This window comes from Somniosus microcephalus, chromosome 30, assembly GCF_052327205.1.
Source record: "Somniosus microcephalus isolate GS21.2 chromosome 30, FLI_Smic_1.0, whole genome shotgun sequence".
Taxonomy (NCBI): Eukaryota; Metazoa; Chordata; class Chondrichthyes; order Squaliformes; family Somniosidae; genus Somniosus; species Somniosus microcephalus.
In genome coordinates, this window is record NC_141016.1 from 41,358,346 (window position 1) to 41,379,207 (window position 20,862).

At 48.5% G+C, this 20,862-nt stretch overlaps 1 protein-coding gene across 1 annotated transcript in view; it reads left to right on the forward strand.

The window, feature by feature from the left end:
* LOC147098167 (uncharacterized) overlaps positions 1-20,862 on the forward strand; it is a 109,980-nt gene that overhangs the window by 81,558 nt on the left and 7,560 nt on the right. Inside the window, exons 11-15 of the mRNA XM_085971367.1 lie at positions 4,392-4,567; positions 7,256-7,326; positions 10,433-10,578; positions 12,459-12,603; positions 14,131-14,274. Of these exons, the coding sequence (XP_085827493.1) occupies positions 4,392-4,567; positions 7,256-7,326; positions 10,433-10,578; positions 12,459-12,603; positions 14,131-14,274 (682 nt within the window). The remainder of the gene's footprint in view (positions 1-4,391; positions 4,568-7,255; positions 7,327-10,432; positions 10,579-12,458; positions 12,604-14,130; positions 14,275-20,862) is intronic.

Here is a 20,862-nt window from a genome sequence, read left to right on the forward strand (position 1 = left end):
TGAGGGACAGAGGGACAGCGGGCATATGCAGGGCCCAGTGAGGGACATCAGGTATATTCAGGGCCCAGTGAGGGACATCAGGTATATCCAGAGCCCAGTGAGGGACATCGGGTATATCCAGGGCCCAGTGAGGGACATCGGGTATATCCAGGGCCCAGTGAGGGACATCAGGTATATCCAGGGCCCAGTGAGGGACATCAGGTATATGCAGAGCCCAGTGAGGGACTTCAGGTATATCCAGGGCCCAGTGAGGGACATCAGGTATATCCAGGGCCCAGTGAGGGACATCAGGTATATCCAGGGCCCAGTGAGGGACATCAGGTATATCCAGGGCCCAGTGAGGGATATCAGGTATATGCAGAGCCCAGTGAGGGACATCGGGTATATTCAGGGCCCAGTGAGTGACAGCAGGTATATCCAGGGCCCAGTGAGGGACATCGGGTATATCCAGGGCCCAGTGAGGGACATTAGGTATATCCAGGGCCCAGTGAGGGACATCGGGTATATCCAGGGCCCAGTGAGGGACATCAGGTATATCCAGGGCCCAGTGAGGGACATCAGGTATATCCAGGGCCCAGTGAGGGACATCAGGTATATCCAGGGCCCAGTGAGGGACATCGGGTGTATCCAGGGCCCAGTGAGGGACAGCAGGTATATCCAGTGCCCAGTGAGGGACATCAGGTATATCCAGGGCCCAGTGAGGGACAGCAGGTATATCCAGGGCCCAGTGAGGGACAGCAGGTATATCCAGGGCCCAGTGAGGGACAGCAGGTATATCCAGGGCCCAGTGAGGGACATCAGGTATATCCAGGGCCCAGTGAGGGACAGCAGGTATATCCAGGGCCCAGTGAGGGACAGCAGGTATATCCAGGGCCCAGTGAGGGACAGCAGGTATATCCAGGGCCCAGTGAGGGACAGCAGGTATATCCAGGGCCCAGTGAGGGACAGCAGGTATATCCAGGGCCCAGTGAGGGACAGCAGGTATATCCAGGGCCTAGCGAGGGACATCAGGTATATCCAGGGCCCAGTGAGGGACAGCAGGTATATCCAGGGCCCAGTGAGGGACATCAGGTATGTCCAGGGCCCAGTGAGGGACATCAGGTATATCCAGGGCCCAGTGAGGGACATCGGGTATATCCAGGGCCCAGTGAGGGACATCAGGTATATCCAGGGCCCAGTGAGGGACATCAGGTATATCCAGGGCCCAGTGAGGGACATCGGGTATATCCAGGGCCCAGCGAGGGACATCGGGTATATCCAGGGCCCAGTGAGGGACATCAGGTATATCCAGGGCCCAGTGAGGGACAGCAGGTATATCCAGGGCCCAGTGAGGGACATCAGGTATATCCAGGGCCCAGTGAGGGACAGAGGGACAGCGGGCATATGCAGGGCCCAGTGAGGGACATCAGGTATATTCAGGGCCCAGTGAGGGACATCAGGTATATCCAGAGCCCAGTGAGGGACATCGGGTATATCCAGGGCCCAGTGAGGGACATCGGGTATATCCAGGGCCCAGTGAGGGACATCAGGTATATCCAGGGCCCAGTGAGGGACATCAGGTATATCCAGAGCCCAGTGAGGGACTTCAGGTATATCCAGGGCCCAGTGAGGGACATCAGGTATATCCAGGGCCCAGTGAGGGACATCAGGTATATCCAGGGCCCAGTGAGGGACATCAGGTATATCCAGGGCCCAGTGAGGGATATCAGGTATATGCAGAGCCCAGTGAGGGACATCGGGTATATTCAGGGCCCAGTGAGTGACAGCAGGTATATCCAGGGCTCAGTGAGGGACATCGGGTATATCCAGGGCCCAGTGAGGGACATCAGGTATATCCAGGGCCCAGTGAGCGACATCAGATATATCCAGGGCCCAGTGAGGGACATCAGGTATATCCAGGGCCCAGTGAGGGACATCAGGTATATGCAGAGCCCAGTGAGGGACATCGGGTATATTCAGGGCCCAGTTAGTGACAGCAGGTATATCCAGGGCCCAGTGAGGGACATCGGGTATATCTAGGGCCCAGTGAGGGACATCAGGTATATCCAGGGCCCAGTGAGGGGCATCAGGTATAGCCAGGGCCCAGTGAGGGACATCAGGTATATCCAGGGCCCAGTGAGGGACATCGGGTATATCCAGGGCCCAGTGAGGGACATCGGGTATATCCAGGGCCCAGTGAGGGACATCGGGTATATCCAGGGCCCAGTGAGGGACATTGGGTATATCCAGGGCCCAGTGAGGGACATCGGGTATATCCAGGGCTCAGTGAGGGACATCAGGTTTATCCAGGGACCAGTGAGGGACATCAGGTATATCCAGGGCACAGTGAGGGACATCAGGTATATCCAGGGCCCTGTGAGGGACATCAGGTATATCCAGGGCCCAGTGAGGGCATCAGTTATATCCAGGGCCCAGTGAGGGACATCAGGTATATCCAGGGCCCAGTGAGGGACAGGAGGTATATCCAGGGCCCAGTGAGGGACAGCAGGTATATCCAGGGCCCAGTGAGGGACATCAGGTATATCCAGGGCCCAGTGAGGGACATCAGGTATATCCAGGGTCCAGTGAGGGACATCAGGTATATCCAGGGCCCAGTGAAGGACATCAGGTATATCCAGGGCCCAGTGAGGGACATCAGGTATATCCAGGGCCCAGTGAGGGACATCAGGTATATCCAGGGCCCAGTGAGGGACATTAGGTATATCCAGGGCCCAGTGAGGGACATCGGGTATATCCAGGGCCCAGTGAGGGACATCAGGTATATCCAGGGCCCAGTGAGGGACATCAGGTTTTTCCAGGGCCCAGTGAGGGACAGCAGGTATATCCAGGGCCCAGTGAGGGACAGCAGGTATATCCAGGGCCCATTGAGGGACATCAGGTATATCCAGGGCCCAGTGAGGGACATCAGGTATATCCAGGGCCCAGTGAGGGACATCAGGTGTATCCAGGGCCCAGTGAGGGACAGCAGGTATATCCAGTGCCCAGTGAGGGACATCAGGTATATCCAGGGCCCAGTGAGGGACAGCAGGTATATCCAGGGCCCAGTGAGGGACAGCAGGTATATCCAGGGCCCAGTGAGGGACAGCAGGTATATCCAGGGCCCAGTGAGGGACATCAGGTATATCCAGGGCCCAGTGAGGGACAGCAGGTATATCCAGGGCCCAGTGAGGGACAGCAGGTATATCCAGGGCCCAGTGAGGGACAGCAGGTATATCCAGGGCCCAGTGAGGGACAGCAGGTATATCCAGGGCCCAGTGAGGGACAGCAGGTATATCCAGGGCCTAGCGAGGGACATCAGGTATATCCAGGGCCCAGTGAGGGACAGCAGGTATATCCAAGGCCCAGTGAGGGACATCAGGTATGTCCAGGGCCCAGTGAGGGACAGCAGGTATATCCAGGGCCCAGTGAGGGACAGCAGGTATATCCAGGGCCCAGTGAGGGATATCAGGTATATCCAGGGCCCAGTGAGGGACATCAGGTATATCCAGGGCCCAGTGAGGGACAGCAGGTATATCCAGGGCCCAGTGAGGGACAGCAGGTATATCCAGGGCCCAGTGAGGGAGAGCAGGTATATCCAGGGCCCAGTGAGGGATATCAGGTATATCCAGGGCCCAGTGAGGGACAGCAGGTATATCCAGGGCCCAGTGAGGGACAGCAGGTATATCCAGGGCCCAGTGTGGAGGTGGAACAGGAGTGGGGCATAGGGTGAGAACGATGTAGGGCAAGGGATGACAAGGGGCACGATGAGAGGGGTTATAGGAACAAAACAGCAGGGTAAGGGACGGGCTCGGAGTAGGAGAGAGGTTTGGCATAGGAATGGAGCAGAATGGGACAGGAGAGAGGTAAGGAGAGGGATCATTACTCAAGTTCTTAAGTTTATTTTAACGGTGATGAAAATGAATTAAGAACCTCAATAATTACCATCTCTACATCACCGACTACAAGGTACGTTAACTTTTATTTAAAACAAAATAAGATTTTGGAATTCGGTTTACAATTTAGAAACTTCCATACACATCTTTCAAAAGCCAGACTGGTCCAGAACCAGACATGTGCCAGGTATAGGATACAAACTGGTTATATAGCCGTCCTTGATAATAGCACCAAACTGTCATCTCAACACTCTTTGAATATTTTAAACCTGGAAATGTGGACTAACGTTAAATAGGCGAAGTAAATGGCACGGCAAGTCGATGCGTGACTACACTTACTGTGTGCACTCAAATACTGTAAGTTTGCAGAAGAAGTCCCTGAGGCAATTAAAATGGTGGGTTCTAGGTGGATCTGAGTGATAACAAATCACTTTACCCAATGATAAAGGACTCTGACAATTCACACAGAAAGAAGCAGATGGGATCAGAGTTCAGCCATTTTTCCTTTTGTTGTTCCAGAGATGAAGAAGAGCTGCAGAAATCGATCATGCCAATGGGTGAAGACTCTGTCAACACGACACACATCAAAGACAAAGGCAGCCCCTTCCTGGAAGTCCCACACGATCACAAAGCTCCCACCTACAAGCAAGGATTTCTGAGTCGCAAGGTCCACGCAGACATTGATGGCAAAAAAAGTTAGTGATTCCCAGGACGGCACACCACTATATTCTCTCCTTCAAGAGAGGGAGAGCGAAGGAGAGAAAGAGAGGAGAGAAAGAGAGGAAAGAAAGAAAGAGAGAGAGAGAGAGAGAGAGAGGAAGAGAGGAAGAAAAAAAAAGAGGAAGAAAGAAAGACAGACAGACTTACATTTATATAGTACCTATCACGACTTCAGCACTCCCCAAAGCGCTTTACAGCTAATGAAGTACTTTTGAAGTGTCGTCACTGTTGTAATGTAGGAAACACAACAGCCAATTTGCGCACAGCAAGCTCCCACAAACAGCAATGAGATGATGACCAGATAATCTGTTTCAGTGATGTTGGTTGCGGGATAAATATTCACCAGGACACCGGGGAGAACTTCCCTGCTCTTCTTAAATAGTGCCATGGGATCCATTCGAGAAGGCAGACGGCCTCAATTGAATGTCTCAACCGAAAAACTGTACTGCACTGACGTGTCAGCCTGGATTATGTGCTCAAGTCTCTGGAGTGGGACTTGAACCCACAACCTTCTGACTCAGAGACTCACTGCGCCACAGCTGACACCTGTGGCGGAGGGGGGGTGCGGTGATGGAAGCAAGAGAGACCCGAGAGACCAGTCAGGGGAAGGAAGAGAGAGGGTGGGGAAGAGTCTACATAGATAAGACTGTGTGTGTGTGTGTGTGTGCATATGCGACAGTGATTGAGAATGCAGAATGTGTGTATGGTGGGGGGAAGGCCTGAGGGGAGTAGAGCTCACAGAGACCAAAGTGGGACAAAGGGTGGGAGGAAACAATGATGCACACTTTCCCATAATTGGCACCAAATTACAGCACCACCCCTCATGCTGTAGGTTAGGTATGGCACAGACCTGGTTTGTTGGGTTGTCTCACATTACTCAGACAACCTAAACGTAAAGAGACAAAAATCCCTATTGTACCAGCAATGCATCTCCATTTCCTACATAATTATCTATCCCCTGGGCCTTCCTCAGAGATATTATCAAATCACCAATTACTGTACAATTAGCAACAATTTGAAAACTCTATGCTGCAGATGGCCAAAGTAATTTACCTCAGAATTCTGATAACTGCTAGCACGGCAGCCAGCACGTATCAATGTGCTGCACCTTGCAGCGGCAGGATGTGGGTTGGCACAGGTGATTGCGTGCACGGTGAGCGCTTGATCCCAGCTAGGCCTCCTGAAGGGGCGGGCGGGCAGTCAGAGAATGCAGAAAGTTAGTCAGAGACTGAGTGTGTCACAGCCCTGTAAGGAAGAGGTCAGGGAATGATGCGTAATGTGGGGTTGCTCTAGAGAAGGCATTAAAAAGGAGTTTTAATATATGTATATATCTTTCGAATTCTTTATAGCTACCAGAAGTGGGAGGAACCTTCAAATGCAGTCAAATCATGTCACTGTAAAAGTTGTTTGGTCTTAGGAAGGTCTTTGGATCCAAGCTCTTTCACTGACCAGAAACTAGAAATTTCAGCAACAAAAGAGGCAATTCAGCCCACGGTACCAGCTCCCCATCAGGCCTATCGACTTTAACCCCATCTCACGGATCTTTTCCCACATCCTTCAATCTTTTTCTTCAAGTATTTTATCTAATTTTCCTCTTAAATGCTGTGATTGACTCAGCTTCAGTAGCCACTTGTGGGAACACAGAATGCACAATGGGCTGAACCTGTTGAAGGAGAACTTTTTCTTTCCTGAGGAACCCAGGTGATGGCCCAAGGCCCACAGTGCAGGACACCACCAGGGTTGAAGAGTCAGAGAGAAGGCTAGCTGATAGTGGGGGACTCGAGGCTTCAGCGGGGGAGTCGAGGCTTCAGCGGGGGAGACGAGGCTTCAGCGGGGGAGTCGAGGCTTCAGCGGGGGAGTCGAGGCTTCAGCGGGGGAGTCGAGGCTTCAGCGGGGGAGTCGAGGCTTCAGCGGGGGAGTCGAGGCTTCAGCGGGGGACTCGAGGCTTCAGCGGGGGAGTCGAGGCTTCAGCGGGGGAGTCGAGGCTTCAGCGGGGGAGTCGAGGCTTCAGCGGGGGAGACGAGGCTTCAGCGGGGGAGTCGAGGCTTCAGCGGGGGAGTCGAGGCTTCAGCGGGGGAGACGAGGCTTCAGCGGGGGAGTCGAGGCTTCAGCGGGGGAGTCGAGGCTTCAGCGGGGGAGTCGAGGCTTCAGCGGGGGAGACGAGGCTTCAGCGGGGGAGTCGAGGCTTCAGCGGGGGAGACGAGGCTTCAGCGGGGGAGTCGAGGCTTCAGCGGGGGAGTCGAGGCTTCAGCGGGGGAGTCGAGGCTTCAGCGGGGGAGTCGAGGCTTCAGCGGGGGAGTCGAGTTGCCAACTCTGGTTGGCCATATTCCTGCAGGTTTCACATGTCCTCCCGCCTCCAACCAGCCCACCCAGTCAAACAGCTGCTTTTTCCATCGCCAATATTTTTATAAACAAACTAATAAACAAAAGTGTTCAATGAAAATTTTAAAAAACACACAATTTTTCTCAATGCCCCTGTGATTTATCTCCTGGGTGGCTCACAGCAATGTGGAGAATAGTCTTTAATTTCTGGAGACTCCAGGGCAATGCTGGAGGGTTGGCAACCCCTAGGCAGGAGAGTGATGAAAAAAGGACCTAAATGACAGTAAAATTTGGATGGGCACAGTGGCCATTCATCATTCTTGCTTTTGTTTGTTCCACAGCACCATGGGGAAAGAGAAGCTGGAAAACCTTCTATGCCGTATTAAAGGGGACAATCATCTATCTGCTGAAGGTAATCTCTCACCTCTGGCCTCCAATGTCTCTCCAGCACAGTCCTTTCTCTCCGTTTTATTGATACTCTTCACCCTTGCTGCATTCTGGCTGTGCTGGAATGGAGACCCTTCACATTCTTTCTCAGGAGCTTCCAAGTGTGGAACTCCCCACCTTCTCCATCCATTCCTTCCTCCCACAACACTAAGGTTCCCAACTTCTGCATTAGGAAAAAAAATGGCCTTTAAAGGGAGGTGAAGTTTGGAGAGGAGTGGTCACTTCCATCCCAGTCAAGGGGCAAGCAGTTTTGTATTTTTATTTTGGAGTCCAAAAAATACATTAAAAGCAGTATGTAAATGCAAGTTGTTGACTTATTCATGAATGGTCACATCCGAATTATCCCAAACATACTGATTATACCCAGGCTGCTGTCCTCACTGGTTGCTTCATATTGAGAGCTAGATCACTTTTAGGGCGAACTGCCCCAGTTCTGGCTCCAGACCTTGTGGGAAGTGTGAGGAAAAGAACAGTGAGAGATAGAAAGAGGAAAAAAAGAGCAAAAGGAGACACGTGAGTACTGTCACTCAAATGTACCAAACTATGCCAGACCTTCATTATATGTATTTCTATGTAAAAAAAATTCAATGTAGGTTGATATACAACAGCACAGAGGCCCGTGTACGGCAGTGCTTGAAATTCAGGTCAGCGAGTGCGATTCGCTCGCCCGCGGTTATAATCGACCCCTAAATCTCTGATCAGGACTTCAGCACTCTAAATGCTGAAAGTATTCATGGTGTGTACTGGTCCAAGCTGGGAATTTCCAGCATCTGCAGCCTGAGATGAAATGGAGCGTGTTCAGTGCTGTAGCATTCTGTTAGCACCATCTAGTGTCCTTCATGGGGCACCAGAGAAAAGATGGCCCACAACAAATGGGGAACTGAATACATCCGGTGTATTCACAAACAGAATGAGATCGCGTCCTGTATTATACAAAACAGTGAAGAAAAACTGATGACATTTTAACTCTGAAGTTTTATTTAACAAGTTTGATTGTACCAAAGCTCCTCATGTAGTGTTGGGCCATGGGGATGAGCTGACAGACCTGTCCATCTCCCTTGGTCTTCAGTATTTTTTACACACCAATATGTTGAACGGCAAAGAGGAGGTGAAGCTTCAGAAATGGGGCTGGGTTAACTTGCTTAATCTCAATGACCAGGTAGGACCACCAGAGCGGGGTAAGGATTTGGCAGTCTCTGAAAGTGTAAGTCAAGGAATGACAGCTGGCTCCAGAGGGGCTATGGAATCAATCCCAATGACCTTGTCAGGGAGATTCAGGGTCTCACTTTAAAAGCTCAGTTGAAAGACAGCGGCCTGGATATTAACAGGGGCGGGGGGGTTGGAGTTTCAGACAGGAAACCTGAAGTCCGGGTTTCCCCGAATGCTGTGGAGTTTAACTCCACAGCGCTTGTCTTTTGGCCCCGACAGGTTCCCCGCCCGTAAGTCAGCCTGATTGACAGGCTTGGCGTTCAGTCGGGTGGGGAGCACTCCGGAGGAGGCGCAGGACCAGGTAGGTCCAATCCCTGACATTGGGGGGTCTGATCCCTGACCCCGGGGTGGGGTGATGAATCGGATCCCCAACCCCAGGGGCCTTTGTATGGGGTGGGGGGAAGGGAGGGGCTCTGATGGGGGGGAGCTTGGTGGGGGGGAATGGGGGAAGCACTCCTGACCCTCCTGGCCCAAAAACAGTGCTGTGAAGGCACTTACCTTCTCCCCGAAGCTGTCCTCACCTTGCTTCAGCTGCCAAGTTTCCTGAGGCTTGGGAAACCCGGCCGCCCACTGTAAAACCTACAAAGCAGGTTAAATCAGAGGCTGCCAGCCTCATTAACATATTTAAAATGCCATCCCGCCTCCTGGGAGTGGGTTGGCTGCCCGCCCTTTGTCTCGCCTCCGTAAATCCCGGAAGTCGGCGGTTGGAGCCGAATTTCCGACGCGCTCGAAATTTTTCCCGATTTAACCACCCACTGCCAATCCCACGCACTCACCCATGTTAAAATTCCCCCCCAGCATCTCCCCCATGCTACAATACTTGCATGTCTGTCTTAAGTATGAGTTGATAGAAACTGAAGATGCAATCTAGTTGTGGTCCTGTGGCAAGAGTGCTCCCGACTTGCCTTCTAACTGGAAGGTGTGTAATTTCAGTGCTCCCTGTCACTGTAATATCATCAGATAGAAACATAGAAAAATAGGAGCAGGAGTAGGCCATTCGGCCCTTCGAGCCTGCTCCGCCATTCAATATGATCATGGCTGATCCTCTATCGCAATACCATATTCCCGCTCTCTCCCCATACCCCTTGATGCCTTTTGTGTCTAGAAATCTATCTATCTCCTTCTTAAATATATGCAGTGACTTGGCCTCCACAGCCTTCTATGGTAGAGAATTCCACAGGTTCACCACCCTCTGAGTGAAGAAATTTCTCCTCATCTCAGTCCTAAATGTCCTACCCCATATCCTGAGACTGCGATCCCTGGTTCTAGACCCCCCAGCCAGGGGAAACATCCTCCCTGCATCCAGTCTGTCTAGCTGTCAGAATTTTATACATTTCAGTGAGATCCCCTCTCATTCACTAGTCTAAACTCTAGTGAATACTGGCCTAGTCGACCCAATCTCTCCTCATACGACAGTCCTACCATCCCAGGAATCAGTCTGGTGAACCTTTGCTGCACTCCCTCTATGGCAAGTATATCCTTTCTTAGGTAAGGAGACCAAAATTGCACACAGTACCCCAGGTGTGGTCTCACCAAGGCCATGTATAACTGTAGTAAGACATCCTTGCTCCTGTACTCAAATCCTCTTGCAATGAAGACCAGCATACTATTTGCCTTCCTAACTGCTTGCTAAATGTTTGCTTTCAGTGACTGGTGTACAAGGACACCCAGGTCCCTCTACATCAACATTTCCCAATCTATCACCATTTAAATAATACTCTGCCTTTCTGTTTTTCCTACCAAAGTGAATAACTTCACATTTATCCACGTTATACTGCATCTGCCATGTATTTGATAAAGCAAGCTGCCAGACAAGAACATTCCAGAAACAATGAATTGCGTCTTCTCATTGCTATCCCCAGGATGAATACAGGCCTGACAAGCAGTCATCAGAGGAGGCGATCAGTGTTCACCACTCGCTGGCCACCAAAGCCGCTGAATATAACAAACGGCCACACGTTTTCCGTTTGCAGACTGCCGATTGGCGAATCTTTCTATTCCAGGCTCAGTAAGTATAACGCAAACTGTGCTGTACGATTAAAAGACCAGTGGAGGTTAGATAGCATCAATACTTCACACCAGCAGCACTGCTCTCCCACACCACCCAACTGAACCACTATCCTGGTTACTGTGGAAATGAACTCTAATAAGGCTAGTTACACAAAGGCAGATGACTTCAAATTCCCAAATAACTGGCTGAGCAACTCATTTTTTGACTGCACTGTCCAGTTCACATATTTCCGAATTGCAATGGCAGGGATGGTATATTCAATAAATAAGCTGGTGATTCATAAACATTCCAGTAACAGGCTGTCACAGCCCACTGGAGGACCAATGTCATCAAAATGTAACACAGTTTAAAGTAGAATGGTGGGGCACTTGTTCAATTCTACCAGTCTAGTAAGTTTTCAATCTTGGCTACAATGCCAAGTAAACGCCCGGCACATCCCAATGGTAAGGGAGGAGCAAGCAGAGAGAGCTGCCAACATTAGTGACACTGCAGAGGCCTGGCAGCAGATCACCTACCCTTTGAGTCACAGTATGTGTGTGGCAAACTGCACTGCAGACAACTGCTCCATTACTTCACTCATATGGAAGATGGCAAAGCATATCTGGGTGTTGGACCTTCTCACCACCCAGACCACTTTCCACTGTTGGGAAGGCAAGTGACTCCTTAATATAGTGCTTCCATTGCTGCACTTTTGCATAGAAGGCCCACTATGGGCTGGAATCCCCATACAACTCAGGAAGGGTAGTCAACATTCTAGGCCCCATTCTGTACCAGCTGTGGACCCACCAACCACCAGCAGAGCATAAGACAAGAACATAAGGAATAGGAGCAGGAGTCGGCCATACGGCCCCTCGAGCCTGCTCCGCCATTCAATAAGATCATGGCTGATCTTTGACCTCAACCCCACTTTCCCGCCCTATCTCCATATCCCTCGATTCCCCTAGAGTCCAAAAATCTATCGATCTCAACCTTGAATATTCTCAATGATTCAGCATCCTTTGGGGTAGAGAATTCCAAAGATTCACAACCCTCTGAGTGAAGAAATTCCTCCTCCTCTCAGTCTTAAATAACCAACCCCTTATCCTGAGACTATGCCCCCATCACCCCTTACAAGTTCTGTTGGGCTCTTGGGCACAATCACTGTGTATGGACATATGCATTGCACAAATCATGGGAGTATCTGAATAATATAGTCATACCACAAGCTTGGCATTGTCCTCCAATCTCCACAGATCCCATCCTTAGAAGCTCTCCCTCCCACGCCAATCTCTACTTCATCCTGTGATTCCTCCGGAACATCACTAGTTTCCTGAAGTATGCGTATCTGTGCTGCGTTGCTTCCAGTGGGGCTAATTTGCTTTGGTGAGTGGCGCTGTTTGGTTTGAGCTGGAGGGTGACTATGTTCTCCTTGATCTATAAAAGGACCAATTGGAACACTTTGAGTAACTAAATGCAGCTTATTCATTCGGGTACTGCAGTGTCATTGCACGGTTAATTCTATGATCCAGAGCTCCCAGCATGGGTTGGTGCTCAGAGGGCGCAGATTTGAGGAACCCACTTTCATTGATTTCCTGAGGTGCTCCCTATGAGCAGTTCTCTTCTCTGGAAAATCCAAGCCATGGAATCACCCCTTACAAGTTCTGTTGGGCTCTTGGGCACAATCACTGTGCATGGACATATGCATTGTGCAAATCATGGAGTATCTGAATAATATAGTCATACCACAAGCTTGGCATTGTCCTCCAATCTCCACAGATCCCACCCTTAGAAGCTCTCTCTCCCAAGCCAATCGACAAGGCAAAAATAATTTTAAAAACAATCAGACTTCAACTGTAAAAAGTATTTCAATAACACTTCTTTCCTGTCATTTCTATTAGAAGTGCTGACCAGATGAACTCCTGGATCACTCGGATCAATCTCATGGCTGCCATGTTTTCTTCACCTCCCTTCCCAGCAGCCATTGGATCGAAGAGGAAGTTTAGCCGTCCTATACTTCCTGCTGCAGCCTCTAAACAGTCACAGGTACAGCCTTGTGCACACTGAATGGTTTGGTATCATTTAGTACTACTGTCTTCAGGACCCCCTTCAGGACAGAAAACTTCACATGAACAGCTTGACATATTCAAAATGGTCGTAGTCATGCAATCCCAGAGATTTTGTAATAATTGGTTCATCTGTGACATTGCTCAAAGATACAAAAAATGTGACTCTCTCTTCCTGTAACTGTCACCCACTCTATAAAATTTTACAGTTCCCTCTCTATCTTTATCTTCCACGCTTTCCATCTCTCTCTTTTGCTCTACCTCTCCATAATCTTTGGATCGGTATGTCTTTGATCCTTGTTTCCTTCTTTCTTTAAGTCTCTGTCTTTTCTGTATGTTTGTCTCTCACACATTTTATCTCCCTTTCTCTCTGCATATCTCCCTCTCCCTTTCTTTGTGTAGGCATTTCTCGGTTTCTGTTTTTTAGGGGTCAGCCATGGCTCAGAGACTGGTGGCGCTCTTGCCTCTGAGTCAGAAGGTCATGGGTTCAAGTCCCACTCCAGAGACTTCAGCACATAATCCAGGCAGTGCTGAGGGAGTGATGCACGGTCGGTGGTGCCGTCTTTCAGATGAGATGTTAAAGCTATACCCCGTCTGCCCACTCAGGTGGACGCAAAAGATCCCATGGCACTATTTCGAAGAAGAGTAGGGGAGTTATCCCTGGTGTTGTGGCTAATATTTATCCCTCAACCAGCATCACTAAAAAAAAAAGTTGATCTGGTCATTATGGCATTGCAGTTTCTGGAGCTTCTGAGCTGGGGCTATAGAGTCACTATTTTGCAGAAGAATGCTACAAACTCCTTTGCCATAACTTTGCTGAAGTTCCGTCGATGTTATGGTGGTGGAGCGGGAGAAGCTCCGAGGAAAGTTACCCCATAGTTTCCGAGAAGCAGACTTGCTTCTCCATGCAGAATGTCACACCAATCCTTCGTTTAAGAAAGTGACATTTATTGGGGTCAAACCTAAGACAGAAATCTTACCGTCTGTCTCAACTGTTCTCTGAACCGTGTAGTGTTCTAATTATGATAAGGATGAAGCTTTACAAATCAGCTCAAAGACTCCGGAAGTCTAATTTTGAGTAATTTTTTTTTTTCCGCCCCTTAATTAAGGTTTTTTTTTCTTTTACACCGCCCCATAGCTGGGGGGGACCATCACTACCCCATTGCTGGGGTGTGATACTACACTTCATCTTAGCCAAAAGGCCGAGAAGGAGTTGCATGTATGAGTTAACACAGCGATGAACCCAACTCGATGGGGGTGAGCACAGGCCAGAGGAACCTGTGCCTACTTTGATCAGGGTGAGGACAAGCTGAAGGTTGTGCTGGATTTTCACTGAGCTGAAGGAGGAGGTGAAGTTTTATTTTAGAATTGTCTTAGATTCCAGCACAGGCACGATGGGCCGAATGGCCTCCTTCTAAATGAGATTGCTTCAGGTGGGTTTGAATAAACCCAAGGCACCAATCTACTGTCTACTCATCTCTATAATAAATCTTACCGTCTGTTTCAGGAGGCACAGCTTGAATCCCATGATGCAATGTTACAATCGATATTGGACGACCTCGAGGATCATCAACTGAACCTTCCAGACAAGAAAGGGAAATCAAAGGAGTTTGAGGAGTACAGACTGAAGCAGGAATACTTTGAATATGAGGTAAGGCTTTAAAATTGGGTTTTAGGCTTTTATTTGGTGAATTTTTGTGCTCATCAAGGTGACAGGGCTAGAGCTGGGGCATAGTTTCCACTTTTGGCACCAGTGTCCAGACATTCTGTACAGGCAACTTACAAGTTATGTTGGAATAAAGCCCCCTTTATATCACCTGACCTCAGAAAAGCAACCTCTACTGCACCATTGTCATTCTTGTGGTCGCATTGAGAAAGATGGTAAATTTAGTGCCACTTTTGCTGGGTTATGCGCAGTTGCATGTTATGAACTCACAACCATGAGAAACTAGGACCCTGAATTGTACCATGCGGTACCAGTGTACAGAATCTTAATACCTTTGTTTGAAATTCCTCTCTCAAATAATACGGTGCAGGCGTTAACCCATTTATTTTAAACAGGTTGCATTTGTATGCTAGTATCCCGAGGGTCCAGATTGGGAATGTGCAAACTCATTTCATGTAGTACCCTCACAGTCAGTAGAGAGATGGGTGCCAGGTGATCCCAGAGGTGAAGGAGCCTTGTGACCTGCTGTACCAACCAGTCTGTATTAATTTATTTATAATTTTTTTTAATGTTTATTACAAATTGGTTGGAAAATGCAAAAAGAAAACATGAGTCCATTTTTTGAAGTAATTGCATATAAATTTACAGTAGAACTCAAGCAGTAACAGTGGGACACCATAATCAGGATTGCTGAGTTGCAGTAATTCTGAAAGGTTATACAGGTCCTTAGGGAGAGCCTATTTCTGAACATCACTCTCTTCAATCACCTCCTGAACCCTCGGAGTGTTGCACTGTTGTAATACCTATTGTAATTGTGTTGGTAATATTAGAGCTGACAGCATGATCTGGAATGCAGAAAAGCCATCCTGGTAAAATGTTATGTGAGGTTGTTCATTTTCTTCAAAGGAATAACAACATCTTGCATTTATAGTGACCTCCTCGTGTTCAGGAAAACATATCAGAGTGTCTTACACTGAGGATGGAGAAAGGCCAAAGGAATGGAGAGACCAGGATGGGGAACTGAAGGGACGATGAAAGAGGAAGGTTTTGAGGTGGTTTTTCAAAGCAGGGAAGTGGCCCAATTGGGGGAACTGGCCAAGGGTTCCAGAGGCATAGTATCTGAATAAGCAGCCAACAGTGGTGAAGCAGAGGGAAGCAACATTGAGGAACAAGCTGGTGTTAAATGAATGGAGGGTTGGAAAAGTGGAAAGTATACAGGTGTTCTGCTCCTCTTGCTCCATGTGGGAAGTCAGGGACGCTGCCAGTGTCCCTGGCGACCATGTGTGCAGGAAATGCATCCAGCTGCAGCTACTTGTAGACCGCATTGCGGCGCTCGAGCTGCGGGTGGATGAGTTTTGGAGCATGCGCGATGCTGAGAGGGTCGTGGATAGCACGTTTAGCGAGTTGTTCACGCCGCAGGGTAGGGCTGCACAGGCAGAAAGAAACTGGGTGACCATCAGGCGGAGCAACAGAGGCAGGCAGGAAGTGCAGGGGGCCCCTGCGGACATCCCCCTTTCAAACAGGTATACCAAGTTGGATACTGTTGAGGGGGATGACTCACCAGGGGAAGGCAGCAGCAGCCAGCTTCCTGGCACCAGGGACGCTTCTGCTGCTCAGAAAGGGAGGAAAAAGAGTGGGAGAGCAATAGTGGTAGGGGATTCTATCGTAAGGGGAACAGATAGGCGTTTCTGTGGCCGCAAACGTGACTCCAGGATGGTTTGTTGCCTCCCTGGGGCCAGGGTCATGGATGTCACTGAGCGGCTACAGGGCATTCTTAAGGGGGAGGGTGAGCAGGCAGAGGTCGTGGTCCACATTGGGACCAATGACATAGGTAGGAAGGGGGATGAGGTCCTGCATCAAGAATTTAGGGAGCTAGGTAACAGATTAAAGAGCAGGACCTCAAAGGTTGTAATCTCTGGATTACTCCCAGTGCCACGTGCTAGTGAGTATAGGAATAGGAGGATAGAGCAGATGAATGCGTGGCTAAAGAGTTGGTGTAGGGGGGAGGGTTTTACTTTCCTGGATCACTGGGCCTGCTTCTGGGAAAGGTGGGACTTGTATAAGTCGGACGGGTTGCACCTGAACCAGAGTGGGACAAATATCCTTGCGGGGAGGTTTGCTAGCACTGTTGGGGGGGGTTTAAACTAACTTGGCAGGGGGATGGGATACAGAGGGGAGCTGAAATAGGGGGTGATGTGCTGCCAATTATAGAGAAAAAAACAAGTCAGCTTGGTAGACGGGGCAAATATACAAGGGCAAGGCTGGATGGCATCTATTTTAATGCAAGGAGTCTTGCAAATAAGGTGGATGAACTGAAGGTGTTGATAAACACATGGGAGTATGATATTGTTGCTATCACGGAGACATGGTTGAGGGGGGGTATAAGAGGAGGGGGTGTTGCAATATTAATTAAGGAGTCAATTACTGCAGTAAGGAGGGATGACATATTAGCAGGTTCCTCTAATGAGGCCATATGGGTGGAGCTTAAAAACAAGAAGGGGGCAAGCACTTTGCTGGGAGTGTACTATAGGCCTCCAAACAGTCAGGGGGAGATAGAGGAACAGATATGTAGGCAAATCTCAGAGAAATGTGCAAATAATAGGGTAATAGTAATGGGGGATTTCAACTTCCCCAATATTAACTGGGATAGTCAGAGTGTGAAAGGCACAGAGGGTGTAGAATTCTTAAAGTGCATCCAGGAGAGCTTTTTGAGCCAGCATGTAGAAGGTCCTACAAGAGAGGGGGCGGTACTGGACCTAATTCTGGGGAATGTGGCCGGCCAAGTGGAAGAAGTGCTAGTAGGTGAGCACTTTGGTGACAGTGACCATAATATGGTGAGATTTAAGGTGGTCATGGAAAAGGACAGGGATGGGCCGGAAATAAAGGTTCTAAATTGGGGGAAGGCCGATTTTAATAGGATAAGGCAGGATCTGGCCAAAATGGACTGGGATCAGCTACTTGTAGGAAAATCCGCATCGGAGCAATGGGAGGCTTTCAGAAGGGAGATTGAGATCATACAATGGCAACATGTTCCCGTAAAGGTCAAGGGTGGTTCCAAAAACCACAGGGAACCTTGGATGTCAGGGGATATACGAGAATGGATTAGGAAAAAAAGGAGGGCTTTTGGCAGATACAAAAGGCTAAAGACAGAGGAAGCCCCAGAGGAGTACAAAAAGTGCAGGGGGATACTTAAAAAAGAAATTAGGAGATCAAGGAGGGGCCATGAAATAACACTGGCGAGCAAAATAAAGGAAAATCCTAAGATGTTTTATAAGTATATTAAGGGTAAGAAGATTACTAGGGAAAAAATAGGGCCCATTAGGGACAAAAGTGGAAATCTGTGTGTGGAGCCGGAAGATGTAGGAGGGGTTCTAAATGAACTTTTTGCATCTGTTTTCACTATGGAGAGGGACGATGTAGACATAGAAATAGGGCAGGGGGACTGTGATATGCTCGAACATATTAACATCGAGAGGGAGGAGGTGTTGCCGGTTTTAGCAGGCCTAAAAATGGATAAATCCCCAGGCCCAGACGAAATGTATCCCAGGCTGCTGTGTGAGGCAAAGGAAGAGATTGCGGGGGCTCTAACACACATATTCAGAACCTCTCTGGCCACAGGGGATGTGCCAGAGGACTGGACAACCGCTAATGTAGTTCCATTATTCAAGAAGGGGAGTAGGGAAAAACCGGGGAACTACAGGCCAGTGAGCCTAACATCAGTGGTGGGAAAATTATTGGAAAAAATTCTGAGGGACAAAATTAGTCTCCACTTGGAGAGGCAAGGATTAATCAGGGATAGTCAACATGGCTTTGTCAAGGGAAGATCATGTCTGACTAATTTGATTGAATTTTTTGAGGGGGTGACGAGGTGTGTGGATGAGGGTAACGCAGTGGATGTGGTATACATGGATTTCAGTAAGGCCTTCGATAAAGTCCCACACAGGAGACTGGTCAAGAAGATAAGAGCCCATGGAATCCAGGGTGCCTTGGCACGTTGGATACAAAACTGGCTTAGTGGCAGAAGGCAGAGGGTGATGGTCGAAGGTTGTTTTTGTGACTGGAAGCCTGTGGCCAGTGGGGTACCACAGGGATCGGTGCTGGGTCCCTTGCTGTTTGTGGTCTACATTAATGACTTGGATATGAATGTAAAAGGTATGATCAGTAAGTTTGCGGATGATACAAAAATTGGTAGGGTGGTAAATAGCGAGGAGGGTAGTCTCAGTCTGCAGGATGATATAGATGGGTTGGTCAGATGGGCGGAACAGTGGCAAATGGAATTTAACCCGGAAAAGTGCGAGGTGATGCACTTTGGGGGGACTAACAAGGCAAGGGAATACACAATGAATGGTAAGACCCTAGGCAAGACGGAGGGTCAGAGGGATCTGGGTGTGCAAGTACACAGATCCCTGAAGGCGGCGGAACAGGTGGATAAGGTGGTAAAAAAGGCATATGGGATACTTGCCTTCATTAGCCGAGGCATAGAATATAAGAGCAAGGAGGTTATGATGGAGCTGTATAAAACACTGGTTAGGCCACAGCTGGAATACTGTGTGCAGTTCTGGTCGCCACACTACAGGAAGGATGTGATAGCTTTGGAGAGGGTGCAGAGGAGATTCACCAGGATGCTACCAGGGCTGGAACGCTTCAGCTATGAAGAGAGACTGGGCAGATTGGGTTTGTTTTCCTTGGAGCAGAGGAGGCTGAGGGGGGACATGATTGAGGTGTACAAAATTATGAGGGGCATAGATAGGATGGATACTAAGGAGCTTTTTCCCTTAGTAGAAGGGTCAATAACTAGGGGGCATAGATTCAAGGTAAAGGGCGGGAGGTTTAGAGGGGATTTGAGAAAGAACTTTTTCACCCAGAGGGTGGTTGGAGTCTGGAACTCACTGCCTGAAAGGGTTGTGGAGGCTGGAACCCTCACAACATTCAAGAAGCATTTGGATGAGCGCTTGAAATGCCATAGCATACAAGGCTACGGACCAAATGCTGGAATATGGGATTAGATTAGACAGGGCGTGATGGCCGGCGCGGACACGATGGGCCGAAGGGCCTCTATCCGTGCTGTATAACTCTATGCCTCTATGAAGAGAAACCCGGTGTTAGGAGAGTGGAAAATGTAAGGGGTGGGTGGAAGCCGGGTGGGTGTTAGAGAAGTGAAAGGTGTAAGGGTTGAGGAGATTTCTGGTATAGCTACAGGGTGACCAAGGCTGGGAGCTGAATATCCAAGGATATTCGATATTTAGGAAGGACAGGCAAAAAGGAAAAGGAGGTGGGGTGACGTTGGTAGTAAAGGATGAAATCAGAGCTAGTAAAGGATGAAATCAGATGAGAAAGGATATTGGCTCAGAAAATCAAGATGTAGAATCAGTCTGGGTGGAGCTAAGAAGCACCAAGGGGCAGAAAACATTGGTGGGAGTTGTCTATATTCCTCCAAACAGTAGTGGTAATGTAGGGGACGGCATCAAACAGGAAATTAGAGATACATGTAACAAGGGTACTACAGTAATCATGGGTGACTTTAATCTGCATATAGGCTGGCCAAACCAAATTAGCAATAATTAGCAAGGATGAATTCCTGGAGTGTGTACGAGATGTTTTTTTTAGACCAGTACGATGAGGAGCCAACTAGGGAACAGGTTATCCTAGATTGGGTATTGTGCAATGAGAAGGGATTAATTAATAATCTTGTTGTGCAGGGTCCTTTAGGGAAGAGTGACCATAACATGATAGAATTCTTCATTAAGATGGAAAGTGAAGAAGTCCAATCCGAAACTAGGGTCCTAAATCTAAACAATGGAAACCAAGAAGGTATGAGGAGGGAGTTGGCTATGATAGATTGGGGAACTTCATTAAAAGGCATGACGGTGGATAGGTAATGGTTAACATTTAAGGAACGAATGCATGAATTGCAACAGTTATACATTCCTTTCTGGCACAAAAACACAAAAGGAAAAGTGGCCCAACCATGGCTAACAAAACAAATTAAGGATAGTATTAGATCCAAAGAGGAGTCATATAAAGTTGCCAGAAAAAGTAGCAAGCCTGAGGATTGGGAGCAGTTTAGAGTTCAGCAAAAAAGGACCAAGAGATCAATTAAGAAGGGAAAAATAGAGTATGAGAGTAAACTTGCAAGGAATATAAAAGCGGACTGTAAAAGCTTCTACAAGTATGTAAAAAGAAAAAGATTAGTGAAGACAAATGTAGGTCCCTTACAGTCAGAAACGGGAGAATTTATAATGGGGAACAAGGAAATGGCTGAGCAATTAAACAAATACTTTGGTTCTGTCTTCACCGAAGATGACACAAATAACTTTCCAGAAATGCTAGGGGACCAAGGATCTAGTGAGAAGGAGGAATTAAAGGAAATTAGTATTAGTAAAAAAATAGTGCTGGAGAAATTAATGGGACTGAAAGCTGATAAATCCTCAGGGCCTGATAATCTGCATCCCAGACTACTAAAAGAGGTAGCCATAGAAATAGTGGATGCATTGGTTGTCATCTTCCAAAATTCTATAGATTATGGAACAGTTCCTGCAGATTGGAGGGTGGCAGATGTAACCCCACTATTTA